Source organism: Patagioenas fasciata, chromosome 25 (assembly GCF_037038585.1).
Source record: "Patagioenas fasciata isolate bPatFas1 chromosome 25, bPatFas1.hap1, whole genome shotgun sequence".
NCBI classification, from domain to species: Eukaryota; Metazoa; Chordata; class Aves; order Columbiformes; family Columbidae; genus Patagioenas; species Patagioenas fasciata.
This window is the reverse complement of record NC_092544.1, coordinates 3,716,493-3,741,033: the sequence shown is the minus strand read 5'-3', so window position 1 is coordinate 3,741,033 and position 24,541 is coordinate 3,716,493. Positions and strand designations below refer to the sequence as shown.

General features: G+C 63.1%; 1 protein-coding gene across 1 annotated transcript; it reads right to left on the bottom strand.

The window, feature by feature from the left end:
• Positions 1-80: 80 nt before the first annotated feature.
• NHSL3 (NHS like 3) lies at positions 81-23,820 on the bottom strand. Its single transcript, XM_065857088.2, is given in 8 exon segments — positions 81-807; positions 1,311-4,190; positions 4,302-4,418; positions 4,749-4,866; positions 5,920-5,975; positions 6,179-6,334; positions 23,564-23,786; positions 23,788-23,820. Coding segments are annotated over 8 exon segments (3,591 nt in total). The 5' UTR covers positions 23,806-23,820; the 3' UTR covers positions 81-784.
• Between the last annotated feature and the right edge of the window lie 721 nt (positions 23,821-24,541).

Genomic DNA, 24,541 nt, shown 5'->3' with positions numbered 1-24,541 from the left:
GCTCATCCTGCCCATGTTTTAGCGCTGCTGCGCGGGGCAAGGCCACGGCCACGAGCCAGGAAGCACAGGAGGCAGCAACATTCGCTCATCATTTTTACCAGCCAGGTACAGAGCTCTGAGCAGCTACTCGGCGCAGAGGGTTGGTTGCATTTGGTTTGGTTGGTTGGTTGGTTGTTTTTTTTGTACAATCAAAGAAATCAAAACATGAGTTTACAGAAACAGAGATGGAGGCTCTACCCTGCAGACCAGCTCGGGGGGCAGCTGGACACCCCCTCCACCCTGAGGCCAGAGGGCAGCACTGGCCACGAGCCCCCTTTTTCCTTTCCATTGAGGGCCAAGGCCCTGGTCCCCCCAGCCAGCATCTCTGTCCCCTCCTGCCCACGTCCCCGGGTGCTGCGGTGGCTGAAGCCGTCCTGGTCCCTTGTCCAAAGTGCTGCGATTCCTCACGGGCCCGGCTGGCTCCGGCACCTTTGTCCCTCCGCGCTCCTCCTCTCCGCGTGGCTGCTCCGCTCCACACGCACAAACCAAGCGGCAGCCGGGCAGGGAGGAGGTGCTGGCTCCGGGTCCAGTAAATTTTAAAAAAAGAGCAAAAATAAAGCTGTAGTACTTAGGAAAGTGAAACCAACACCATTTTTGCATAAATATCATCAAGGCCGTGGAGGCTAAGGCTGTTTGCTTCCTGTCGTCAGTCAGTCGCCAGTTCCACACTCGTCTGTTGACCTGCCCAGGTCCCTGAGAGATTTGGATTCCACGGGGGCACCCGTCCATCCTGCAGCTCCGTCCGTCAGGCCGTCTCTCCCCGTCCATCTGCAAGGTGGGAGGGAAGAGACCATCAGCCTCCTCGAGCACCCCACAGCCCAGCCCACTCCCCACGGCTCGGCTCTGCTGGCCAGCCCACTGCCCCCAGCCCCAACATGGTCTGCACTGAGACCCTACAGCTCTGGACCCTATAGATCAGGAGCCTATAGCTCCAGACACGATAGCTTTTCTGCCTTTTTGCCCATGGGATCAGCTGTTTGGGACCAGCATGATCTTCCCAGGACTGGCTGCTCGGCACAGATGGAGCCCATGAGGAATTACACAATCTTTTATATTCTATTTTCCATTTTACATATATATATAATATTAGAAGTATATATATTAGTAATAGCAGTAGTATATTAGTATTGTTTTGTTACTTTATTAAACTGTTTGTCTCAACCCACGGGTTTCTCCCCTCCTTTTCAATTCTCCCCACAATTTGGGGATGGAGAGCGGGAGTGACAAGCGGTTATGTGATCTCAAATTGCTAGGACCGCGACACCACGTACCTTGTGCGGGGAAGCTCTGAGCCGCTGGCTCCGTGGTCGCCGAGGCTGCCGTCCCCGCCGGCTCGCTCTTAGTCCTGCTCTCCTCCGCCGCCACCGCCTTGGCCGTCCCGTCCAGCACGGGGGAGCCCAGCGCCTCCGCTGCCTTTGGGCTCAGGGGTGAAGGAGTCGGCCCTGGGCCAAGCGAAGGCTTCTTGGCTACTGGAGGGGGGATCTTGCCGGGTTTTCGGTGGCTTTGTGCCTTGCCGGGGCCCGGCTGGGCAGCAGCGGGTGCTGCCGAGCGCTGCCCCGAGAAATTCCTCAGCTCGGCCACCAAGTTCCTCTTCAGGTCGGCCTGTGCCTCAGGGGACGAGGTCGTCTCCACCACCACCTTCTTGGAGCTCTTGGCGAAGATGAAGCTGGCGGTGGATGCCGGTGACTTGTTCCGGGGGGACAGCTGGCCGTCCCCGGGGGGTCCCTCGGGACCCGGCAGAGCCGCTCTCCCACCCGCTGGCTTCTCCGCAGCCTCACCGGAGGACAAGGCGGCTGCCTTGAGGTGCACGGCGTGGTGGAGCTGGTTCGAAGGCACCGCGTCTTTGGCAGGAGGGGGCTGCCGCGTGGACAGAGACCGGCGGACAGGTTTTTGGGGCGCCGGCCGCTCCTCGGCCCCGGCCGCGGCCCCGGCGGGTGGCTCCACGCTGACAGAGCGCAGCCGCACCATCTGCAGCAGCGATGGCGTGACGATGGGCAGGCTGGCGTCCTCTTTGGCCACCGGGCCGCTCTTGCTCCGCGACACTGGCTCCTTCTTGGTGTCTGCCCGGGGGCCGTTGGCCGCCTTCTTAAGGCTGATTTGGGGCGGCAGAGCTGGAGCTGAGGGCGGGGGGAGAGGTGGCGGTGGGGGTATGGCGGCTGCAGGAGCAGGCTCGGTGGGGGAAGGTGGCCGTGGTGACCCGGCTGGTGGCCCTTGCTGCTGGCTGGATGAGGAGGTGGCGGCTGAGAGTGAGGAAGACACAACCCCTGGGCTCGGTGCCACTTTCTGCCCGGCCGTGGGAGCCGGTGCAGCATCATCAGGCAGGCTGGAGAAATCGGCTTCATCCGGAGGGGGAAAGTCCGCCATGGACAGGTCGTGCTCCTCAGGAGCTGGCGGGGGTGGCGGGGGCCATGCAGCGTCGGCGGGAGCCTCGCTGGTGGTTTGGGGGCTCCCCTCCATCTTCTTGGCCGGCGGGGGGGGCGGGTGGTAGGCAGGCGGCGGCGATGGCGGAGGGGACTTGCTGCTGGGCTTGGCGGGGGGCTCCTGGCCGGCGGCACTGGGCAGTGGTGGGTCTGGAGAGGCGAGGAGGGGGCCGGTGGGGGCCACAGGCTGCTGGGGCTTGGTGGGTGGTGGGGAGAAGGGAGCGGGCACCTTGGGGTGTGGTGGGATGATGAAGCGGTCTCGGGGCAACGTCTCAGAGGGGGCCGCGTCTGAGGCCGAGGAGGAGATGGAGGTGAGGGAGGAGGACACGGAGAGCGCGGGTGACTGCAGGGAGCAGACCCGCTCCGGCTTCTGGGGCTGAGCCCCCCTGCCCGGCGACACAGATGGGGGTCCCAGCCCCTTGGCAGGCAGCGTGGGGGTCCCACTCTGGCTGGAGTAGCCGCTGGAAGGGGACATGGTGCGGTCAGACCCATCCGGGCAGCTCCACTTGGGCTGAGCCTGGGGCTCCCTCAGCACAACGGTCACCCCGTGGCTGCCCCGCGGGGGCTCGGGGGAGCTGGCGCCGGCCAGGCTCTCGGAGCGGAGGCTGCTGGTCTCGCTCAGCGACAACGGCGAGAAAACCTCATCCTCGGCCGCGGGGCTGAGAGGCTGGGGCCGCGGGGACCAGGGCGTGCTGCTCTCCCGCTGCAACCGCCGGTCAGGCTTGGGGGGCAGCCCCAGCACCTTGGGCTCCCCGTCAGCTTTTTGGTACAGCGAGTAGGTCCTGCGAGGTGGGGCCGGGGGCTTCTTCATCTTCCTGAGGGAGACGCTGCGGGCGGAGGAGCGCTCGCTGGCCAGGCTGCCCGTGTCCGAGCCCTCTGCCTGGCTGCTCGTGCTGTATGCGGGGGACGCCCGGCCGCTGCTGCCCCCCACGGGCAGGAGCCCGGGGACTGTGGGGACAGCGGGGGCCTTGGAGCAGGAGCTGGTGAAGCTGGCGGAGCTGTAAACGCTGACCTGGTCGGCGTCAGAGCGAGTCGCCGCGTCCACCTCGCCGCGCGGCCCCGGCTCGGGCTGCCGGCGGTCGGAGCCGCCCTGGGAGGAGATGGTGGAGCTGTTGGACACGATGGTCTCAGTGGACTGCGAGTGGCTCCAGTTGTCGCTGGAGGAGGAGGGCTCGCGGCTGCGGGTGCTGCGCTCCGAGAAGCGGGCAAGGGAGCGCACCGAGGCCGGGCTGGAGGACACCAAGCTGCAGCGGCTCAGCGTGCGCACGCTGCTCCGCGTCAGGGCCACCACGTCCACCATGGGCGGCAGGATGGCATTGGGGATGATCTTAGACATGTAGGTGCCCTGGGGCGAGATGGACATGACGGGGCTCAGCAGCTCCGGAGGGCTGGCGTTGGTGGTCATGCCAGGCACGGCCAGTGACTTCGGCCTCACCATGGGTGACAGCTTGGCTGCCGTCTTCCTCCCCAGCAACGTGTCGTCGTAGTAAACACGGTCGATGTGCTTCTGCAGGGCCACGTCCGCCTGCTCCAGGGCTCCCAGGCAGACACGGGCACCCCCGGGCACAGCCAGCGGCTGCAGCTTCCCGTCGATGGTGGGGATGCGGACGGCGTCGCCGGACACCTGCCCGCCGTTCAGCAAGAGCTGGGGCGCCTGGCTGCCCCCGTGCCCCACCAGCCCTCGCCCGTCAGCATCGGGGTGTCCCTTGGCTTCCCGGCTGCTCCTGAGACCTGGGAGCAGGGAGAGACAAACCTGGTGTGATCCCAAGGGAGATACACCAAGCGAGGGCAAACAGAGCCCAGGGAACAGGACCAGACCCTAAACCCCGCTATGACACTTACCCAGCTCCTTCTGGACATGCTGGGGGATGCCCAGTACCGTTGTCCTCCTCTCCTTCCTTTTCTTGCCAGCTCTCTCAGAGGATTTGGGAAAGGAGTCGTGTGGTCGGAAGGTGGAACCTGCAAAAGGCATGAGGGGTCCAGCGGGTGCGAGGGCGGACAATCCCCAGCACCCCCCAAATGCTCCAGGACACGCCGGGTTCAGGCGCTCAGCAGAGCCCTGAGAGGCACCAGCAGCTGCCAAAGAGCCCCACGGTCTGAGCAGGGAGGTGTCTGTCTGTCCGTCTGCTCCCCCCGCCCAGCCCCAACCCTCTGACTCACACCGAGTCACTCTCTACTCCCCACGGGCCCCCAAATCCCTGCACTGGCTGGTGGCCACAGAAACCCCCCAGGTCTCCTGCCAGGCCCCTCGACTCGCGTCCCCTGGCCCTGCAGCCCCCCAGCGGGTACCTTTCCGCTGGATCATCTCGGAGCGGATGGAGAGGGCGTCCTCGGAGGTGCTGTCCGTGGCGCAGGAGGTCGCCCGGCTCCGGATGGACACGCTGTCATCCTCCGAGGATGCGCAGGACTGCGTGGGCACAGAGCGGGGGCTCAGGCGGACCCCAGGCGGTGGGAAAGGAGCTGCCCTGGCCCCCGCCAGGCCCCTTCTCCGCCGCAAACTGACTGTGCAGCCCAGCGCAGCCGAGACAAAAGCTTCTCCGAGGGCCAAAGGCTGAGTCAGCCACGCCGGCATCCAGAGTCCTCCCACCAGGAGCAGGGCCGGGAGCAGCCCCAGGGACCCCGCGTGGCCCCGCAGCCCCCCGGAGAGCAGCAGGGCCAGGGTCTGCTCCGACAGAGGAGAACCCGAGCGAACTGGTGGCCTTGCCACTGTGCCAAGCCAAAAACCGTCCCATGGCTGCACCCCAGGGCCGTGAGAGGGACTTGGGGACAGGGACAGCGCCAGGTGATCTGCAGCACATGTGTGTCCCCTTGGGCACGGCCACCAGCATGGTCCCACCATGGGGACAGCTATCGGTGCCCCCCCGTCCCTCTGAATCATCTCTTGGCGCAGGTCGGGATGAGCCACATCAGCGGAGCCACCACCCAACCCCTCCACCCAGCCCTGTTCCCTCGGGGCTCCTCACCCCCCATTGCTGGGGGTTCAGGGGCCTGGGGACAGCGGGTGGAGCAAACAAGGGAGGTGAGGCGCTGGCAGCGCGGTCAGAGCCCGGGGAAGCGGCAAACACCAGCTCGGCCAAGAGTGGGAGTTTCTCCTCGTCAGCAGCCAGGGAGGGGCCTGGCCGCGGGGCTGGAGATGGCCGATGTCCCCATGGCACTGCCCCGTCACCCCCGTCGCTGTCAGTGGACACCAGTGTGCGGGGACAGAGGGATACAGGCACAGTGGGGGTCCCCGGGCAGAGCCCCACGAGGCAGGACACACCAAGGCTAAGCACAGGGACAAAGGGGACAACACTGAGGGACAAATGATCTCTTCCCACCCCACAAACGCCACAGCCCTGCAACCCGAATCTCAGCCAGTTCCCCACCTGCTCCCACCCCCAGGGACACAGAGAGGCCACCTCGTGTCCCCTCACCCCCAGGACACCCCGCGGGGCAGAGCCGGTCCCTGGGCAGCGCTCACCTGGAGGCTGCTGCTGTCCCCGTGGTCCCAGGCACTTTTGGTTTGCTTCTGCTTCTCTGCAGAGGGAAAACAGGGGGTCAGTCCCTTCGGGGGAGCCCCCAGCCAGTGGAGCAGCTGCCGAGCCCGGCCGCGCCGCCCAACACTGGACTCTGGTCAGCCCCATCGTGCCGCCCCCGTGGCACGGCCAGCCAGGAGCCGGGACCAGCTTGATGTCACCTCCGCTGTGTCCTCGGGCCACCCCGGGGCTGGGGACACCTACCCTGGTGCTGTAGGGACTTCAGTCCCTCCTGGGCCTGGTTGTGCAGCTCCTCCAGGTGCGGGGGCCGTGTGCTGGGGAAGAAGACGTTGTCGGGACATTCCTCGCCCGCCGTGTACTGCACGCTCAGCCGCTTCTCGGTGTCGCCCTTGGCCGTGCCTGCGGAGACAGAGGGATCAGCTTGGCTGGGCGGACACAAAGCCAAGTCCCTGCCCTGCAGGGGACAGCGGTGGCACCCACACAGCCATAGGAAGAGCTGGGTGATGACAGCCAGCCCGGGATGATGTTATCCCGTTCATCTCTGAGCTGAGTGCTGGAAACGCCCCACGAGACATCATCTCCTGTGGCTTTGCCCGGCCAGTCAATGTGCCGGATTCTGGTTATCTCCATCGTGAGGCCGTGGGGTTTCTGCTCCCCAGCTGGAGTGGAGCTGGGGCACAGCACTGCCTTTCTGCCCAGAGCCTTAATTAGGGGCAAACGAGGCAGCAAATTGTGCAGGGCTGTGGGCAGGATGGGGTTTTGGGAGGGAATAAACGAGGACAGAAAGATAATGACTTTCCCTTGGGAGAGCTGCAGCATGCCCAGGTATCACAAAGCACCTGAGAGCAGGGACTCACACTGTGCCCAGGCAGGCTGGGAACTGCACAGAGGAGGGAAACTGAGGCACAGAGCCCCCAGAGAAGCTGTATCACCCCTCCCAGCATCCACCTGGGTGCTAAAGACCCTCCATGCCACGCAACAGCCAGCACTGGATCCTCTGCGCCTCATCTTGCAGCCCCCTCCTGCCAAACCACCGCCAGCACCCTGGGGTGCCCAGGACCAGCTCTGGGCCCTTGCTGGGAGCTGCACAGCCCTGCCTGCTCCTGCCTGCACAGCCCTGCCTGCTCCTGCCTGCACAGCCCTGCCTGCACATCACTGCCTGCACATCGCTGCCTGCAACTCCTCCTGCCTGCAAAAAAACAACTTCAGGCTGAGGAAGAGGAGGGTGAGTCAGGAAACAGGCAGCACCCTGGGGCCACGGGTACCCGCTGCTCAGCATCACCAGCGCCATGCACCCATCCCCTGTCCCCCATGGCCCTCCGTGTCCCCTCCCAGGCAGCCCGGCCAGGCAGCGAGGCAGCTGCGCTCCAGCCCTGCCACACAAAGGAGCAGGCCCTGAACAATGGAGCCGGCCCGCCCTGCCACGCCGTGCCACCGCACCGTGCCACCGCACCGTGCCACCACACCGTGCCACCGCACCGGCCTCAGCCTCCGCTGGCATCTGGCACCGGGGGCACAGCCAGGCCAGGAGGGTGGGGGGTGATACAGGGGACCCCTGCGGTGGCACAGGGTCCCTGCAGGGGACATGAGACACCCACACCCCCCCCACCATCACGGTCCCCTTCCCCTAGACCCTTTTCTCCCACAATTTTGGCAGCCCCTCACCCAACATTCCCCCCCCAGCCCCAGCACACTCAGAGCCGCCCGCCAGTGAGAAGAGCTCGGTGATTTATCGCATTAACTTCCCAGCGGATGGGGCTGGGTGACCTTCCCTGCCCTCCCCCTGGGGTGACAGCCCCCCTGCCCTCCCTCCCCCTGGGGTGACAGACCCCTGCCCACTGCGGGTGGGCGAGCACCCGGTGCCGGGCGGGCAGGGGTTGTGTAAGGACAGGGCGCCGCTCCCTCCCTCCATCTCACTCACCCTTTTTCTTGAAGAAAGCCAGAAGCGAGGAGAGGTTCCTGCCCATGAAGACCACCATGGTGGCCGGGGTCTGGTCCCTGCAGGAACGGGGGATCCACCGTCCCCCACCGATGTTCTGCCTATTGTTCTGTGGCGGCTCTCACCCAGCCGTGTGCCGGCAAGACGGATGCCGGCGGCCCCCAGATCCCCCTCTCTGTCCTCATCCGCGCAGAGGGAGGATGCTCGGGTGGGCAAAGAGGCTCCGGCGCAGCTGCCTGACTGCGGAGACAAGGCTGACCCCGGGGAGGGCTGCGCGGTGGCAGGGGGGGACAGCCCCAGCTGCGCCCACCGCGCTGCTCGTGATGGCAGGAGGAAAGCGGGGGCCCCTCCTCTGGCCTCCCCGCTCGCCCCCGGCTCTCCCGCCTCCTCCCACACACAGCACGGCTGCCGGGATCCGTCCTGCCGAGCTCAGGGGTGGGATTTCCCCAATCCCACCTCTCGCACCCCTGGGACCCCACCAGGACCCTCCTCGCCTGCGCCCCGCTGAGCACAGCATCCCTGTGCAAACCAGTTGCTGGCTTCCTTGGCAAACTGGGAGGAGCTGGGAGGCTTTTCCTCCAGCGAGCACCAGCCCATGGGACATGGCACTGCACAGCCCACGGTGCCAGCGCTGCCCCTCCTCAGCTGTCCCCAGTGTCCCCTGGGGACCCAGCACCCACCGCAGCCCCCCAGCCCTGCTCCCAGCACGGCTCAGCCACAGTGGGGGGACGTGAGCCATTGTGGGGCAAAGGCCATTTGTCCTCAGGGACACGGTGTCCAGCATGGCCACGTCACGGTCACAAGAGCTGGCAGCACTGGGGGAGACTGAGCTCTCAGACCAGTCTAACCAGTAGCTCCAGTCGCTGGCACGGGGGCACAAGCAGGCGGGGGTAGAAATGCCAGGCGGTCAGGGAGCTCCATCCCTCCCATCTCAAGAAGTGAAAAGCTCCCGTTATTTACCCAGCGGGCAGGACCGTCCTTGTGTCAGCGGGCGATATGTCCAGCCTCCCTCCCCTGCCCTGCCAGCTCCCCGCGGGCCGTGCCCAGGGATTACTGCAGCAGGACAGGGGTTGGGCTGTAGACGGAGCAGCGTCACCCGAAGCAGTAAGCGAGGGTCCCACCGGCCCCCAGGCACCAAACAAACAGCCCAAGGGACAGTTTGACCTTGCAAAAGGCACCTCTGTGTCCCCAGCCGGGCAGCTCCGGGCTGAGCAAGGATTTCTTCCCCTACATGCCCATAACAACAAATACAGGCAGCACCCGGCACCTGCCCGAAGCACGGGCAGAATCGGCCCCGCTGCCCACGCGTTCACCCAGAAGGTGCCGGCAGCCACAGGCAGACGCTCCCCAGCTCTTTGCACAGTGCAAAGTGGAAAAAAGGGACATAATTAAAGGGCTGAGGATGCACAAAGCAAGCAGCCACATGCTGTGCTGGCCACTGCCCTCTGCTCCCCGGGCAGCACATCACGAGCCCCAGCAAAGGCAACGGCCGATGGCGGGTAAACACTGCCCAGAGCAACACGGGTCCAGCTCTCCGGGATGGTGCATCAGCTCTGCTCACAGGGACGGGGCTGCACTGGGACCCGCATGGCTGCACCTCGAATCCTGGGGTCAGTTTTGGGCCTCTGATGACAAGAAAGCCCTTGAGGTGCTGGAGCGAGTTCAGAGAAGGGAACGGAGCTGGCGAGGAGCTGGAGCACAAGTGTGATGGGAGCAGCTGAGGGAGCTGGGGGGTTCAGCTGGAGAACAGGAGCTGAGGGGAGACCTTCTGATCTCTGAACTGCCTGAAAGGAGCTTGGAGCCAGGGGGGGTCGGGCTCTGCTCCCCAGGAACAAGCGCCAGGAGCAGAGGAAACGGCCTCAAGTTGCACCAGGGGAGGCTGAGGTTGGATGTGGGGAACAATTTCTTCCCCAAAGGGCTGTGGGGCATTGGAACAGGCTGCCCAGGGCAGTGCTGGAGTCACCATCCCTGGAGGGGTTGGACAGACGGACATGAGGTTCTCAGGACATGGGGCAGTGCTGGGGTGGGGGAACGGTTGAACTTAACGATCTTGAGGGGCTTTTCCAACCAAAACGATCCTGTGATTCCATGACCCAAAGGGCCTCCAGACCGCCCCTCGCTGATGGACACCTGTGGCTCGGGGCAGGAGGAGCTCAGCACCGCTGGCTGCAGTCACCCAAAGGACAACCCGGACAGGGTGTCACAGCAGGAGCTCTGTGGGGACGCGGAGCATCCCTGTGCCAAGGGCTGACGCTGGGGAGCGTGGCGGCGTGCAAAGAGCCGCCTCCGCTTCTCCTCCCACTCCCTGTGACCTTCGCCACCACATCCTCCTCGCCCCAACAGCCTCACCCCGGCTTTATCAACACACAGCGAAACCTGCTGCAAAAGGGACAGGAAAAGCAAGGGGATCCATGAATCCATGAGGGAGAGGGGTCTGGTCCTGCAGCAGAGGCTGCAGATCTCGGTGGGCTGAGGAAGCTGCCACAGCTGCAGCTGGTGCCGGCAGCAACACGCCCGGCCGGAGCTGGCATCCCATCCCTCATGCATTCCTTGCAACGAGCCCTGGATCGCCCCGTCCCCTCCAGGCTCGGCGGTGCTGAGCTGATACGTGTCCCGTCCGCACGTGGCAGCGGGATCTTCCTGGAGAAGGAGTCGGAGGATTCTCAGGGTCGGGCGCTGTCTCAAGGCCGGGCTCGCTGTCTCGGAGCTGGGATGTGCCGCTACTGGTGCCAGGGATGGTCTGGAGGGTGCAGAGCATCCCCACAGCAAGGCAAAGTGGTTGGAAGGGGCAGGGACCCCCAGGTACCCTCCAGTAATTCCTTGTCCATCTTGAACTGGGGAGCCTAAAACTGGGCACAGAACTCCAGACGGGGCCTCACCAGGGCACAGGGGGAGGAACAACCTCCCTCAACCTGCTGGGCACACTCTTCCTCACGCACCCCAGGTACCGTTTGGTTCTTGGCCACACAGACACGTTGCGAGCTCACGGTCAACCTGTCATCCCCCAGGACTCCTAGACCCTTCACTGCAGAGCTGTTTTCCAGTAGGTCAACCCCAACCTGTACTGGTGCCTGGGGTCACGCTGCTTGTCCCTTGGGGAGAACCGGAGGAGGAGATCCCGGCTCCTGTCCCCCCGGGCCAGGCCTGTGCCTCCTGCGAGCAGCAGGTTTGGCCGGACTCGGCTGCAAACATCCATCTCTGCCTGCACGGCGCTGCCTCGACTTGTCTGCTCGCTGCGCGGCGGCGGGTCCTGCGGCGGGAGGCCGGGAACAGGCAGCACAGCTCCCGCCCGCCCCTTCCACCGCCACTGACTCACCCCAGAAAAATGGGGAGGAGGGGGAAGCTGGGAGGGAAGGGGCTGCGAGGTCCCCAGGGGAGGAAGGGGAGGAGAACCTGCCTGCGTCTGTCTTAGCGGGGATGGAGAGCTCGCCTCCCTTCTCCCAGCAGCCAGAGCGACGCAGAGAGCAGCAAGAACACCCCCTGCCCCACAGGGTGGGTGCTCTCCCACCACTTTGGGGTCCCTTTCCACCCTGTGATGCACCATCCAGATGTGCAGCCAGACTTGGGGACCACTCTGCTCCCCGGGCTGGAGAGAGGGCGAAGCGGCACTTGCCTGCGGATGCTGTAAGTGTGGGTAATGCCAATGGGGTGCACAAGGAACCCCAGCCCCGAGAGCCACCGGGAACAGGCAGGACGTGGACCCTGGCACGGCTGTAAGTGACCTCGTGTTCTCATCCTGCACCCAGCCCCTCTGCTCCATCATCCAGCCCCTCTGCTCCCTCCGAATCGGCCTCTCCCATTGCAGCACAGCCAGCCGGTTCCCCAGCGGGCATCTCCCCGTCAGGAGCAATGACTCCTCTCTACAAGCCCAAGCCTGTGACCATCTCTCCCCTGGGCCCATCATCTCTGCTCAGGCAGCTCCGTGGCCCCAGGTGTCATCTGCCACCCGCCTGTGCCACCCTGTGCTGCCTCTGCTCACCGACCCTCAGCTGGTGAGGGAGGGAACCAGCCCGACCACCCTTGCTCCCCAAGCCCTTGTCGTCTCTGCACAGGATCTGTGCACTAGGACATGCCACAGGACCGTGTTCTCTCCAGGCAGGATAAGAGCACAACAATATTTATCGTGGCACTGGCCGTGCAGCCCCCCAGCACCAGCCCTTGGCCTCACTGGGGGGCTGCTGCTTCGGCCAGGAAAACATCTCCGCAAAGCAAATAAACACGACCTGATCTGCACTGCTGGCTCCACTCTCAAACACGATCCCACGCAGAGGCATGAAAAAGAAATTCATTTCAAGTGGGAAAACAAACTTGGGTCGTTTTTCTTCCTCTAAATCATAGCATAGAAAACTGCCCTGCATCCTCCCAGTGAGCCAACAGGCAAAGGAGCCAGCACGGGGTGAAACCCCCTTGGAGAAGCGCCATTGCCCGGCTGGCTGCCTGCAGCCTGTGATGGCAGGAACACACCTCCCTGTGCAACGGGGCTGCGCCACAACCGCCTTGGCCTTGATCCCGGCTGCTGTCCCACACGTCTTACAGCAGCCCCTGGGTGACCGTGGAGCCCAGGCAGGGGTCTGGCAGCAGCCCCTGGCAGGTCCTGGCACCACGGCAGGAGGCAGGACCACCCTGATGCACCCATTCCCATTCCTGTTCCAGCCCAGTGAGCCCCTGTCCCACCACATCCCCACCCCACGCTCGTCCCCTCCCCAGAGAAGCCACCAAACAGGTTTGAAGGTAAATAACAACCTTCCCCGGCCAGGAGCCGGATCCGGGCGGGAACGGCCCAGATGGGGAGCGTGGGGCGGGAGAGGGCGGCAGGCAGAACCTCAGAGCCACGCGGGGCCGCGGAGGCAGCGCCGGTGGCACACACAGCTGGGGACAAGGCACCGCACCTCCGCCCTCCCCGGAGCGACGCCAAAGTCCACAGCTTTATGACAGCCCTGCTTCACCTTCCCAGGGTGTCCTGTCCTCCACCTCCCCACGGCCGCCACGGCGCCTGCGCGGTGCCTGGAGCTGGTTGCGTCCCCACGGCACGCGGCATCATGCCCAGCGTGTTTGCAGGGTACCGAGGGTGCTCTGTGCACGGCAGGCGTGCCTGTCGCAGCAGGTCCTCGGCTCCACGCAGGAGCAAAGCCAGGAGACGGATTCGGGACAAGACCTTGCAGGTTTTCTCTGTGCACGGATCCACCGTCTTGCAGGCAGCACCCAGCCCCGCTCCTACCTACGGATCTTTGCTCGGTGGCGCGAGCAGGAGGAGGCAAGGAGGCACCGAGGAGCTGCCGATCCTCCCGCAGGGATGGAGACAGACACAGCGATGCGGGATCAAGGGGAGGAGATGAGAGAGGAGCTGTTAGACAACGCTGGGGCTGCCTCTGAAATTTCAGGGGGGACATAATGAGCAGAAGAACGGCAGGTCCCATCCCTGCCTCTCGGTGACGGGGCTCCTGCCAAGTGGGCATGGCCCAGCATGTCGGAGCCGAGCGCTGGAGGCAGCTGCCTGCCCAGGACACCCGCAGATCACCTCCACCCCGCTCCGTTCCGCTCCAGCAGCAGGAGGGGGCACGGGGAAGGGCTCAGATCACCCTGGGATGCCGGCGGGCGAGCCCAGTGTGCCGGTGCCTGGAGAAAGCGCCTGTGTAAATCTCAGCACGTCCCCCACCAGGGTGGGCCCCTGCCCTTATCTGCTTCCCCAGCTGTTTGCGGAGCCGGCCCAGCGTGGGTCTGGCACGAAGAGCGGCTGTGAAAGGGAAAAGACGCCCAGGGCTGCTCAGCCCACCCCAGAGCCTGCACCACCAGCCCCCCAGCTAACGCAGTCACCGGCACCTGCTGCCGGGGAGCCTCGCGGCCAGGGGTCACCCCTCAACCCAAACCTGCCATCCCCAGCCATCTGCCCCAGCACCCACCAACGAGGACATGGGTGCAAGGGGACCCCAGGAGCCCCCCACAGGCTGCAGCCACATCCCCGCCGGCTCCGTGGGGTGCAGCCTGGCCGGCCGCCACGTTCCTCCACCCTGAGTCAGCGGGGCTGTCCCGATAACCAGACGATAAGAGGCTTCGGTCTCCCTGGTGCTCAAGGACCTTCCCCAGCAGCTCCCAGCACAGATGAGCCCAGGGAGGAGAGGCAGGCGATGCGCCCCAGACAAAGCCAGACCCCACTCCGGCTTGGGGACGGGGACATGTGGGTTTGGCACTGCTGAAGCAGAGTGAGGAGGCAGGGAGCGGGGTGCAGGCAGCTGCCTGCAGCAGGCAGAGTGATCCCAGCAGCCTCAGCCCTGTTCCCGAGGCTCCTCCCTGGCCAAACCTGTCCCTGGGGACCGTGGTCCTTTGGGATGAAAAGGTGCCCACAACATCTCGCACATGGTAGAAGTGCAAAGGCAGCTGCCAATGCTTGTCCAGGCAGTGGGCACGGCAGGGCCAAACCAGTGTGCAAGAGATGGAAACTGGGGGATACTGGTCCAGTTGCCCCCAATACGCCCTCAGATTCCAACCCAGAATCCAGCAGCACCCAGGGTACCCCAGGGTCAGGGTGAGGGGCAGGAGTAAGATGGGAACAACCTCGGGGGCCCATTCGGCAGGTGCCCGTGCACCCTGCCCCCCGCCGGCGATCCCGGCTGCGCCCTCCGAAATGCTGAAGCGACACAATGCAAATTCTTTTGCTTTGTGGCCGCTGCGACGTTGCCATGGAGCCACGGCAGAGAACAAACACAACTTGCCCCATGTTTTCTCAGCACCTTCCACCCCATGGCCTTCGGCCTCAGCACCCTCACCTCGCAGGATCTGCCCCGGTTGGGTCTCACATCGCACCCATGTCAGGGCATCCGAAACAGAGTGGCCACACCAATAGCCACACACATCCCCCGGCAGCCACACAGTCCTGGTTCAGGGACCAGCAAGGGGCACCCAAGCCTGGGACGGAAGGGAGATGGAGGTCTGGATGGGAACAGCACAAGAAAAGGGCAAGGACTGTGCCAGGGAGGCTCACATGAGCCCCTAAATCCTGGAGAAGCAGCTCACCCCATTGCCTGCACTGCTGCGGTTCAGGGCAGAGGCAAAGGGACGGCATCTGGCAGAGCCAGAGAAGGGCAGAGCGTGGCTATGGCACAGCCGGGCTGGTGGCACCAAGCCCTTTCTGCATAGAGACCATGAAGAGAGATGAGTTTGGTGGAGAGGGGACCACAGCCAGCCAGCGAGGAGCAGCAGACGACAGAGAACCCGTGACAAAGATGCCATCCCTGCAGGGCCATGGGTGACTGCTGTAACCTCTCCTGCCTCAGTTTCCCTGGACACTGAGTGGGTGCTGCCGGCCAGGGCACTTCGGCACCCTCTCCCCACCCCGGCCCCCACCTCTCCAGGGCAGTTTCGCTTGGCATGGTCGCTCCCAAGCCTACACGGGGTTGACCCCAGCCCATTTACACTGCAGACAGCTCAGCTCACCACACCTGGGCAGCTGCTGGCTGTGGAGATCAAGGGAAATGGGACAGTCAAGGGCAGGAGGGACGGTGGGGACAGGGACCCTGCAGGGCTAGCAGGAGAAAACTGCCCTGTTCCCACCCCTGGACCCTCTAACCCTACTCCTACCAACCCTGGACCCCTGCCCATGCACCCATCATGTCCTCTCCCCGACTCAGGCTGGGCTGGGGACACTCAGATGGTTCAATGACATCAGTGGGGAAACTGGGGACAACATGACTACAAGAGAGGCTCTCACCACCCTGCTCTGACGGAGGAATCGCGGAGGGAGCTCATGAGCACCAGGCACCCCACGGAGCTGATAGTTCAATAAACGGGTCCAGGCTGGGGTGGGACCCTTCCCTCCGCTCCCTTTCCCCCCCAAAAGAGCCCTGCCTCCTCCTGGGCTTTTCAGTTGCACCCACGGAGCCGGAGCATAAAGAGGAGGAGAAATCAGTGCACAGACAGACAGACGGGCACAGAGCGAGGCAAGCAGGCTGCGCAGGATGGATGCCTGCTGCCCTCTGCAAACACTCCCAGAGCCCTGGGGTGCAGCAAGGGAAACTGAGGCACGGGATGGGAGCAGAGGAAGGCAGCACCGGCAGCCTGTGTCCCTGCTCTAACCGCTGGGATTCTGCTTAGAAAAACAAATCGGTAACTAATTCAGAGGATGATCGCCGTCCCGATGGCGCAGGTTGCTCCCCGACGTGTCGGCGCAGCCCCCGCTGCAGCCAGAGGTTCTTCCCCAGCTCCAGCACCGGGGGTCAGAGGGCCTGATCCTGCCCCCCGCCAGCATGGGGAGGGCAGGGGGGAGCAAAATCTCCCACCGCGGCAGCTCAGGTCCTGCCCAGCCCCACGCCGGGGGCACAGCAGAGCCAGCAAACTTCTCCCTAAAGCCACCAAACCGGGATCCCCGCAGCCCCTCCCCAGACCACCCCATCGCTCCTACCTGCCCCCGTCTTGCCAGCACGGCCGAAGGGCCATGAGGAACCGGCCTTGACGCCCGTCGGGCTCCTCTTGCGATACGCGTTGCCCATGCGGCCGCTCTCGCCGTCCACCGCGGCCGGGTGGAGGAGGCCGGGGCGCTACATGGCGGAGCCGAGGGGGCTCCGGCGGGGCCCGGGCGGCTGCGGGAGGTGACGGCGCTCAGCCGCCGGCTCCCATCGCTCCGGCGGAGCTCGGCTCTGGCAGGCGGCTGTGCCGGAGCCAATGTAGAGGCAGAGAGGAGGGGCCTGCCGGCATCGCCCAGGATCCCGCAGCACCCTCCCAGCACTGGCCCTCCAGCACCGATGCGTGGGTGCCGCAGCCAGCCCAAGCAGGCAAAGGGAGATCCCTAGTCCCCAAACGTGGGGACAGCACTCGTGCCTGGCCCTGCTCCCACCTCCCCCGGAGTTTGCCATGCTCTGCTGAGCGCCAGTCGCCACCATTTCTGCCTGTCCCTGCACACAGATCCTCCGGGGAGACCTTATTGCTGCTTTTCAGTACTGAAACCGGCCCCCTCAATGGGGACAGGCTTTTGAGCAGGGTCTGTTGTGATAGGACAAGGGGTGGTGGTTTTAAACTCAAAGAGGGAGATTCAGGCTGGACATAAGGAAGGAATTGTTGGCCCTGAGGGTGGTGAGAGCCTGGCCCAGGTTGGGCAGAGAGGTGGTGGATGAAGCATCCCTGGAGACATCCCAGGCCAGGCTGGACGGGGCTCTGAGCAACCTGAGCTGGTGAAGATGTCCCTGCTCATGGCAGGGGGGCACTGGGGGAGCTGGGGAGGTCCCTGCAACCCAAACCATCCTGTGATTCTATGACAACCAAGGCTATGACCCCCCTCCTGGGTCTCGGGGGTCCCAGCCCCAGGTGGACACCCCAGCCAATCTGGCACATCATGGCCAAGGCCAGGACTTCCAAGGCAGGAGCACAGCACCCATGGGCTGGGTCCTGTTGTTACCCAAGCGCAGGGCGAGCACCCACACGCCCGTAGGTGGATGTTAATCCCCTGCCACCCCCTCCACAGTCACTCCTGTCACTGGGGCAAGTCCCAGCTGGCTGAGCCACAGGGACACCTGCACCACCGGCACCTCCTTCCTGTGCCCTCCTCGGGTGCATCCCAATGTCCCTCTGCTCCAGCCCCCGCTCCAGCTCCACAGGGTTTTACAAGCACCGAGCTGCCCGGCCATGCCTCGCGCTGCCCGCTCCCAAACGCGTGAGCCCAGCAAGCAGCCTGGCCCCCCCAAACCCAGCTCTCCATCCGGATTTTTAATGAGAACATTAAATGCTGCGAGGGCAGGGAGGGGTCAGCGGGACAGGAGGTGGGCAATTCCTGCTGGCAGTGTTTATGTTCCTTAGGTGATTCATCAAAGGCTGGGATAAATAGGAAGGAGGGTTTTGTGGGAAAGGCACAAAACTGGGGAGGTGATATAAAACATATATATATATATATATATATAAACCACTCAGCAGCTCTGTCCTGATCTCCCAAGGTGATCAGCAGTAAATTAACCTTTGGACTTCAGTCTCCTTCTCTGTGATGGAAATACAGCTCGGTTTCTCGCCGGCTTGTTTGCTGCCCAAGAGGCACGCTCGGCACAGCAGAGACCAAGCTGTGCCACAGGCTGTGCCTGGCACTGAGGTGGCTGTGCCACTGTCCCCCTTGTTTGCTGCCCCTCTGCTGCGGGACCTGTTCAGGGAACGGGGGATCCAGTGGGAAACTATTCCCTGTTTCCCATTATTGGCTGCACCCAGCTCAAGGTACAGCCTTCATGTCTTGGGGCAGTTGGGATTAAACAAGGTCACGGTCACAAGTGCAACAGGGACAGAGTCTCTGCCCAGTGACTCGGGGAGATGATCGTTCCCCCAGGCTACAGGAGGTGGGTTGTCCAGGGGCATCTCCAGCCCAGGACAGGGACACCTCCCAGGGCTGTAAATCCCCTCGCAGCGCCTCCAAACAGGGTGCACAGACCCCCCAAGACACTCAGTCCCCCTCCCCAGTGACACAGGAGGCCCCGCACACACCAGTTTTCCCAGTGAAGCACTTTGATTTCTCTCCCTGCGAGAAAAAGAGATGCTGGAGCCTCCAACACTGCCCTAGATAGAGCAAGACACTTCCCCCTGTGTTCCCAAAACAGACGCCCTCCGTGCCAGCACCTGCCTCGCAAACGCGGCCACCACTGTCACCAAAGCTGCACCCAGGAATCTGCTCAGAAAGCATGGCAGCCAAAGGGCAGCATTTGCAGCTTCCCTGGCGTGACAACGCAGCACAGACAACACCCTACAAACCCCAGCTGTGGAGCAGCCAGCGAGAATGGGGAACTTGGGGCAAGAAACGCTGATTCCAGTACTCTCTGGGTCAGAAACCTCTGGTTTTATTCATTGAGAGGACTCTGATAGAAGCAAGGAACCAGGAGGTGGGGGGAAGCTGCTCATGAGATACAGATCTTGTCATCATGGCACGATGGCTTCAAGCACATCTGATCGTCCCAAAGTCACGCGCTGCCTCGGTCAGACCCGGCAGCCCAAGCGTGGGGCAGCAGGGACCCCTCTGTGCTGGCACATCCCTCCTGGTGTTTTATCCATCCCTCTTGGTGTTCTATCCACATCTCCTGGTGTTTTATCCATCCCTCTTGGTGCTTTATCCACCTCTCCTGGTGTTTTATCCACCTCTCCTGGTGCTTTATCCATCCCTCTTGGTGTTCTATCCATCTCTCCTGGTGCTTTATCCACCTCTCCTGGTGTTTTATCCATCCCTCTTGGTGTTTTATCCACCTCTCCTGGTGTTTTATCCATCCCTCTTGGTGTTTTATCCACCTCTCCTGGTGTTTTATCCATCCCTCTGGGTGTTCTATCCATCTCTCCTGGTGCTTTATCCACCTCTCCTGGTGCTTTATCCATCCCTCTTGGTGCTTTATCCACCTCTCCCAGTGTTTTCTAAACCCGATCCCATGGCCGAGCAATCATGGAGCGGGAGCCGAGCTGCCTGAATGAGAAAGGAATTCAGCCCTTGTTCCCTTCATGGGGAAGTAAAGCTCAGCGAGGCAAAGGTAACACAAAAACCCCACTTGAGATCCCCAATCATTAACAGAAATACATAACCAGAAGGGTTTCAGATGATTTCCTGCTCAAGCCGGAGCCCAGGCCGGCTCGGCTGATGACAGCTCCGACTCAAACCACTGAAGCAGAGGGAGCTCAGCTCCCCGCTCCGGGTAAGGTATTTTATCTATACAGTGAGAACCACAGCGACCAGCCCAGGGCTCCAGCTCCCGCTTGGCAGGGAAATGCTTTTTCACTTCATCATTGCCCAGTTCTTCACCTTCCAGCGGCTTATGTTCCCATCGCTGCCGGAGTCAAAGTCAATGATGATATTGTCTTATGAAATTAGACCTCCCTTCTAAAGAGAAATATGACCCTGGTGAAATAGTTTTATCGGCTCTTATGGAACGTTATTTGCAAGAGTAATTCTTGCAGTTGTCTCCAGGTGGAATAGCTGTGGTTGCAGACACACCTCTCTTTGTTCGCAGAGCCGCTCGCCCCTGCCAGTCCGGGCCAGCCGGGGGATTCCTGCTGCTCACATTTTCTGAAGTGTCACTCTTTGCCTTCTGCAGATTAACAAATTAATTCCCACACACGCACGGGGAACAATCCTGGGGAGCGGGAGGTGCGGGGGCAGCGCTGCCTACGCCTCCCTCCTTTGAGTCGAGAAGCTCAGGACTAAACCACAAAGCTCAGGACTAAACCACAAAGCCTGTGTTGACACCAAAACCATGTGCCACGCAGCACCAGGGGATGGAGGAAATCAAGTGTCCGGGGGAGATTTCACATCTCGGTTATTATCACGTAGGGACAGCCCAACCCCAAAATTGTCACGAGGACTCACGTGCATCCCCAGCACCCCATGGCATCGAGCCCAGTGCCACCGTGGCCCAGCCCCTGTCACACACATGGCGCAGTCATCCCGCGAGGCTTCCGACGAGCAATTGATGCTGTAAAGCAACTGTGTGCATTTAAAGCTTTATTTTTAACGTCATGGTGACCCCCACCTCATCAGGAAATCTGTTGCTGCCAGACTTAAGCTGGCATCAAAAGGAAACAAAAAGCCAACCCTAATTTAATATTTCTGGAACATCGATTCCTTTACTTCATCTGGGAATTAAGAAGAATATTGCGAAACCTGGACAAAGCAGTAGCCAAAACCTGGACTAAAACCCCTCGCAGGCGGCTGAGGGTTAATAGCCTGCCTTCATCGCTCACAGGGGAAAAGAAAAAGCTTTGAGCTTTCTTCCTCCCGCTTCCACCAGGAAAAAGGGAGCAAAACCAGAGCCCTTGCTCTGCGTTAGACCCTCGGTACGGCCCAGCCGCTCTCCCCACCTCGGTTTGCATCCCGGGGTTAATCACTGCTCTGCCTCCAATGGTTATTGTGGAAATAAACATGTTGGGAATCGCGAGGTGCCCAAAGCAGCCGTGCTGTGTACAGGTGACACAGCCCGAGTCGGCAGCCCCTGCGCACCCCGGCACGGGCATTACAGCTCGCAGCAGGAATTGTCTTGCAGTGAAGAATTGCACCAGTATAAAAAAGGGGGTGCTCCAGCCAGCGGGGCCCATTCGCCCAAATGCAGCGGGGCACCCATTCGGGAAATGGGAGCGGACTCGGCGTCCAGTTGGGGTGGAGCCGTCGCCCCGCTCGGCATAAAGCGGGGCCAGAAACTCGCCCACAGACAGGATTACTGCGTCTTTCCTCTACATGGCTCAGCTGTTTGAGCGGCCAGAGACGGGATCTCTGATTAGATGGACCCACGGGTTTGATCCAAAGTGGAAATGCTTTCATTGTCCTGCTCCCGTGACCCAGTGCCAACCAATTCTGACCTCCAGGCTGCGAATGGGCAGACGCCCAGGCTGAGGAACGAGTCCTGATCCACAGCCAGGAGGCACCAGGAATGGTCAGGTGTGCTCTGTCCCTGCTCCGTGACCAAAGCCACCTGCAGGACAATGGGAGGGCGATGGGTCTGACACAAAGCACCCCCAGCACCATGCAGACACAGGACGAACAGCAAGGGCACCCAGATCCTACAAGGATCCACTGAATTTCCTCCCTCCCACAGCTCCCAGCTGATGGCTGGAACAATGCCCAGGCTGGGGCAGAGCCTGGCTGGCTCCTGCCGTATGAAGGCTCGTGGTGTTGGCAGCAAGGCCAACGCGGCCTCCGGGCAGGTCAGAGCTTCAAGCTACGGCCACCGATGCCATCGGCTCCAGCACACAGCTCGGCAGCCGCCCTCAGAAAGCAGCTGGCACTCGGAACTGCCAGGTCCAACACTCCGTCCATTTCCACCGCTCAGCCCAAACTGCCGCTCCGGGTGTCCTGACCCCCTGTCACACAGCGAAGTGTCGCTGCCCCGTCTCATGGGGCGGGATGCTGGTAACCCCGGCACACGCTGGCAGCATCCTGAGGATGCTCGTGGCTGGACCATGGGCAGGTGGGCGCTCAGAGCAGCTCTCCTGGACATGGGGATATTTAACTGAATGGTGCCGCGGCACCGCAGTGACAGCGACCTGGCTGACACAAGAACCAGGCTGTGCTACAAGGGACAGTACAGCAAGCACGCTCGAGGTCCCCAAGCCACAACCCTGATGGGCAGTGACTTCGCATTTCGAGGATTAGCTGGAAAACATGACAACTTTAGGAAAAAAAAAAATAGAAAAGGGCTGGCAGAGCCGCTGGGGGCGTTTCTGTGCTGCGAAGAGGAACATCACATGCTCCGGCACATCTCATCTTTTCTGCTCAGGTTTCAGCGCTGGGCCGTGGCCGTGGCGTCCACGCAGGGCTGGAGGCAGCGGCAGCATCGCAGGGACCGGCCGAGCAGAGCTCTGCCTCTTCCCAAGGCCCTTTGGCCTTTCCATGGCCGCTCTTCTCCTATCGCAGATCTCCGTGTGCTTCTCCAAGCGGTAAACATGCCTGCGTGCAGTCCTGGGTGCCTGGAAATTCACTCCCCGGGGCAAAGCGAGGAAGAAAGTTGCAGGCAGCGGCATCCGGCTGCATTTGGATGCCGCAGAAGCGGCCTCTCCCTTGGTGAGAGCGCGGTGACGTCCCCGCCAGAGGTGCCCAGCAGGAAGGGCAGCGGCGTGACGCAGACGGTGTCCCCGATAGCACAGGACAGGGGAGGCTGAGCACTTCTCCGCTGCACAGGGTGATGCCTCCAGCGCCTGCTGCCTCACCGGGACACCTACTACTGCAAACCAGCCATGCCGAGGAGATGAACACGACCAGACACGCCACCATCCGTCACTCTGCCAAAGGTCCTGGCCCACAGATCCCCATAACACGGCCCCGAGGCAGCGAGGAGGCACCCACAGCACCTTCTGCTGTGGGATTGTCCTGGTCGATGTGGCAGGGATGTGGCTGGGCGATGGAGACAGCACCCTGCAACCGGGCCATGGCGATGGGTATATCTAGGGCAGGAAGAGCCACACCTGGAGCACGCAAACACCCTGCCCAGGAGGAGGAGGAGGAGGAGGAGGAGGAGGCAGCTGCTGGCATCCCTCCAGGTTTCCCTCAGCCCCAGTGACCTTCTGACTCAGCGGAGAGAGAACCTACCCAGTGAAGCGGTACCAGCCCTCAGGGCAGGGGCGAGATTGCACCAGGGACTGCCGGATCCGACCTGCTGCTGCCACCACAGCGGTGGCCACCGTGGCCAGAGCAGTCACTCGTAGCCACCACCACCACGGCCACCACCTCCTTCACCCCGTTCAGCCACTTCTGCTGTCACCACGGCCAGCGCCTCTGCTCTCCTGGCCACCAACACTTCTGCCCTTCCCTGGCCACCACCGTGACCCCTCCATGGCCACCTCCACAGCCACCAACTTGACTCCTATTCAGCCGCCACTGTACCCTTGCCAGCCACCACCTCAACTCCTTTCCAACCACCACTGTGATCCCTCTTTGGCCACCACCTTGAGCTCTCCTTGGCCACCTCCATGGCCACCACTGTGGCTTCTCCTTGGCCACCTCCATGGCCACCACTGTGGCTTCTCCTTGGCCGCTGCCACGAGCCCTTCTCAGCCACCACCTCGAGCTCTCCATGGCCACCACCCGAATCCCTCCTTGGCCACCACCATGGTCACCACCCCGACCCCTCCATGGCCACCACTGTGGTCACCACCCCAACCCTCCCTGGCCACCACCACGGCCACCACCGCAACTCCTCCTTGGCCACATCTCCAACCCCTCCTTAACCCCCCTCCCCAGCCACCCCCTCGCCCCTCACCTCGTCCCTCCGGCGGGGCCGGGGAGCTGCCGCCCTTGTGCCGCCTCCTCCGGCCGCGCAACCAGCTGAACGCCCGGCGCAGCGAGTTCGCTCGGCCCTTCCTCCGCCGGGGGGGCTCCGCCGAACCGGCCCCGCCGTCCCGCTCCGGCTGCCGCTCGCCGCCCGCCGCAGGTGCAGCCGGGGCGGACATGGCCGCGGGCAGCGCCCCGCACCGCCCGGCTCCGCCGCCGCCCGCTGCCCATAGGGCCGGGGCCCGCCCGGCTACACGGCTCCGGTTGCAGCTCCGGGCTCCCGCCGAGCGCCCGGCGCCGACGGAAAGTTTCTGCGGGGCGGGGCTGGGTTGCGGGAGGCCCCGCCCGTACCGGCCCCCGCCCCCCCCGCCCCGCCCGCAGGTGGCCCCGGTGGCGGGGGGAGTGCGGGGACATCCCGCTCGGTGCCACCGGGGTGTCTGCAGGGCAAGGGCGGGGCTGCCGGGGGTCCCCAGGGTGTGTTCCCCCACCTCGGTGAGTCCCGGCTTTGTCACCTCTGTGTGCGGGGGGACAGTGCGGGGACAGCCGGGGGCTGCTCCCACCCCTGGGGACTCTCCCTTTGCTTCCTTCTCCGTGGTGCTGGGGACAGAACTGGAGCAGAACGGTCTGTGCCGGACCAGAGCAAGTCATTACAGCACTGTCACCGTCAGCGAGTAATTACAGCATTGTCACCCCTAGAGCGGGGTCCTGCTCAGCCTCAGGGTGGCAGTCCCTGTCCCCAGGAGAGGAGCTGAGGCTGTCAGCCGCATCCTGCCCTTGCCCTCTCCCCACAGCCACCACTGGTTCCTCACCTGAGAGGCCCAAGGGTGACACTTGATATGTCACCAGCAATGGCAGCACCCAGGGGGACACAGTGCCCCCAAACAGTGGCCGACCTGGACGTACCTGAGGCCACCGACACGCTCCCGTGAAACACCCTGCGCCACGCTGCTTCTTGTTGCTGATAGTA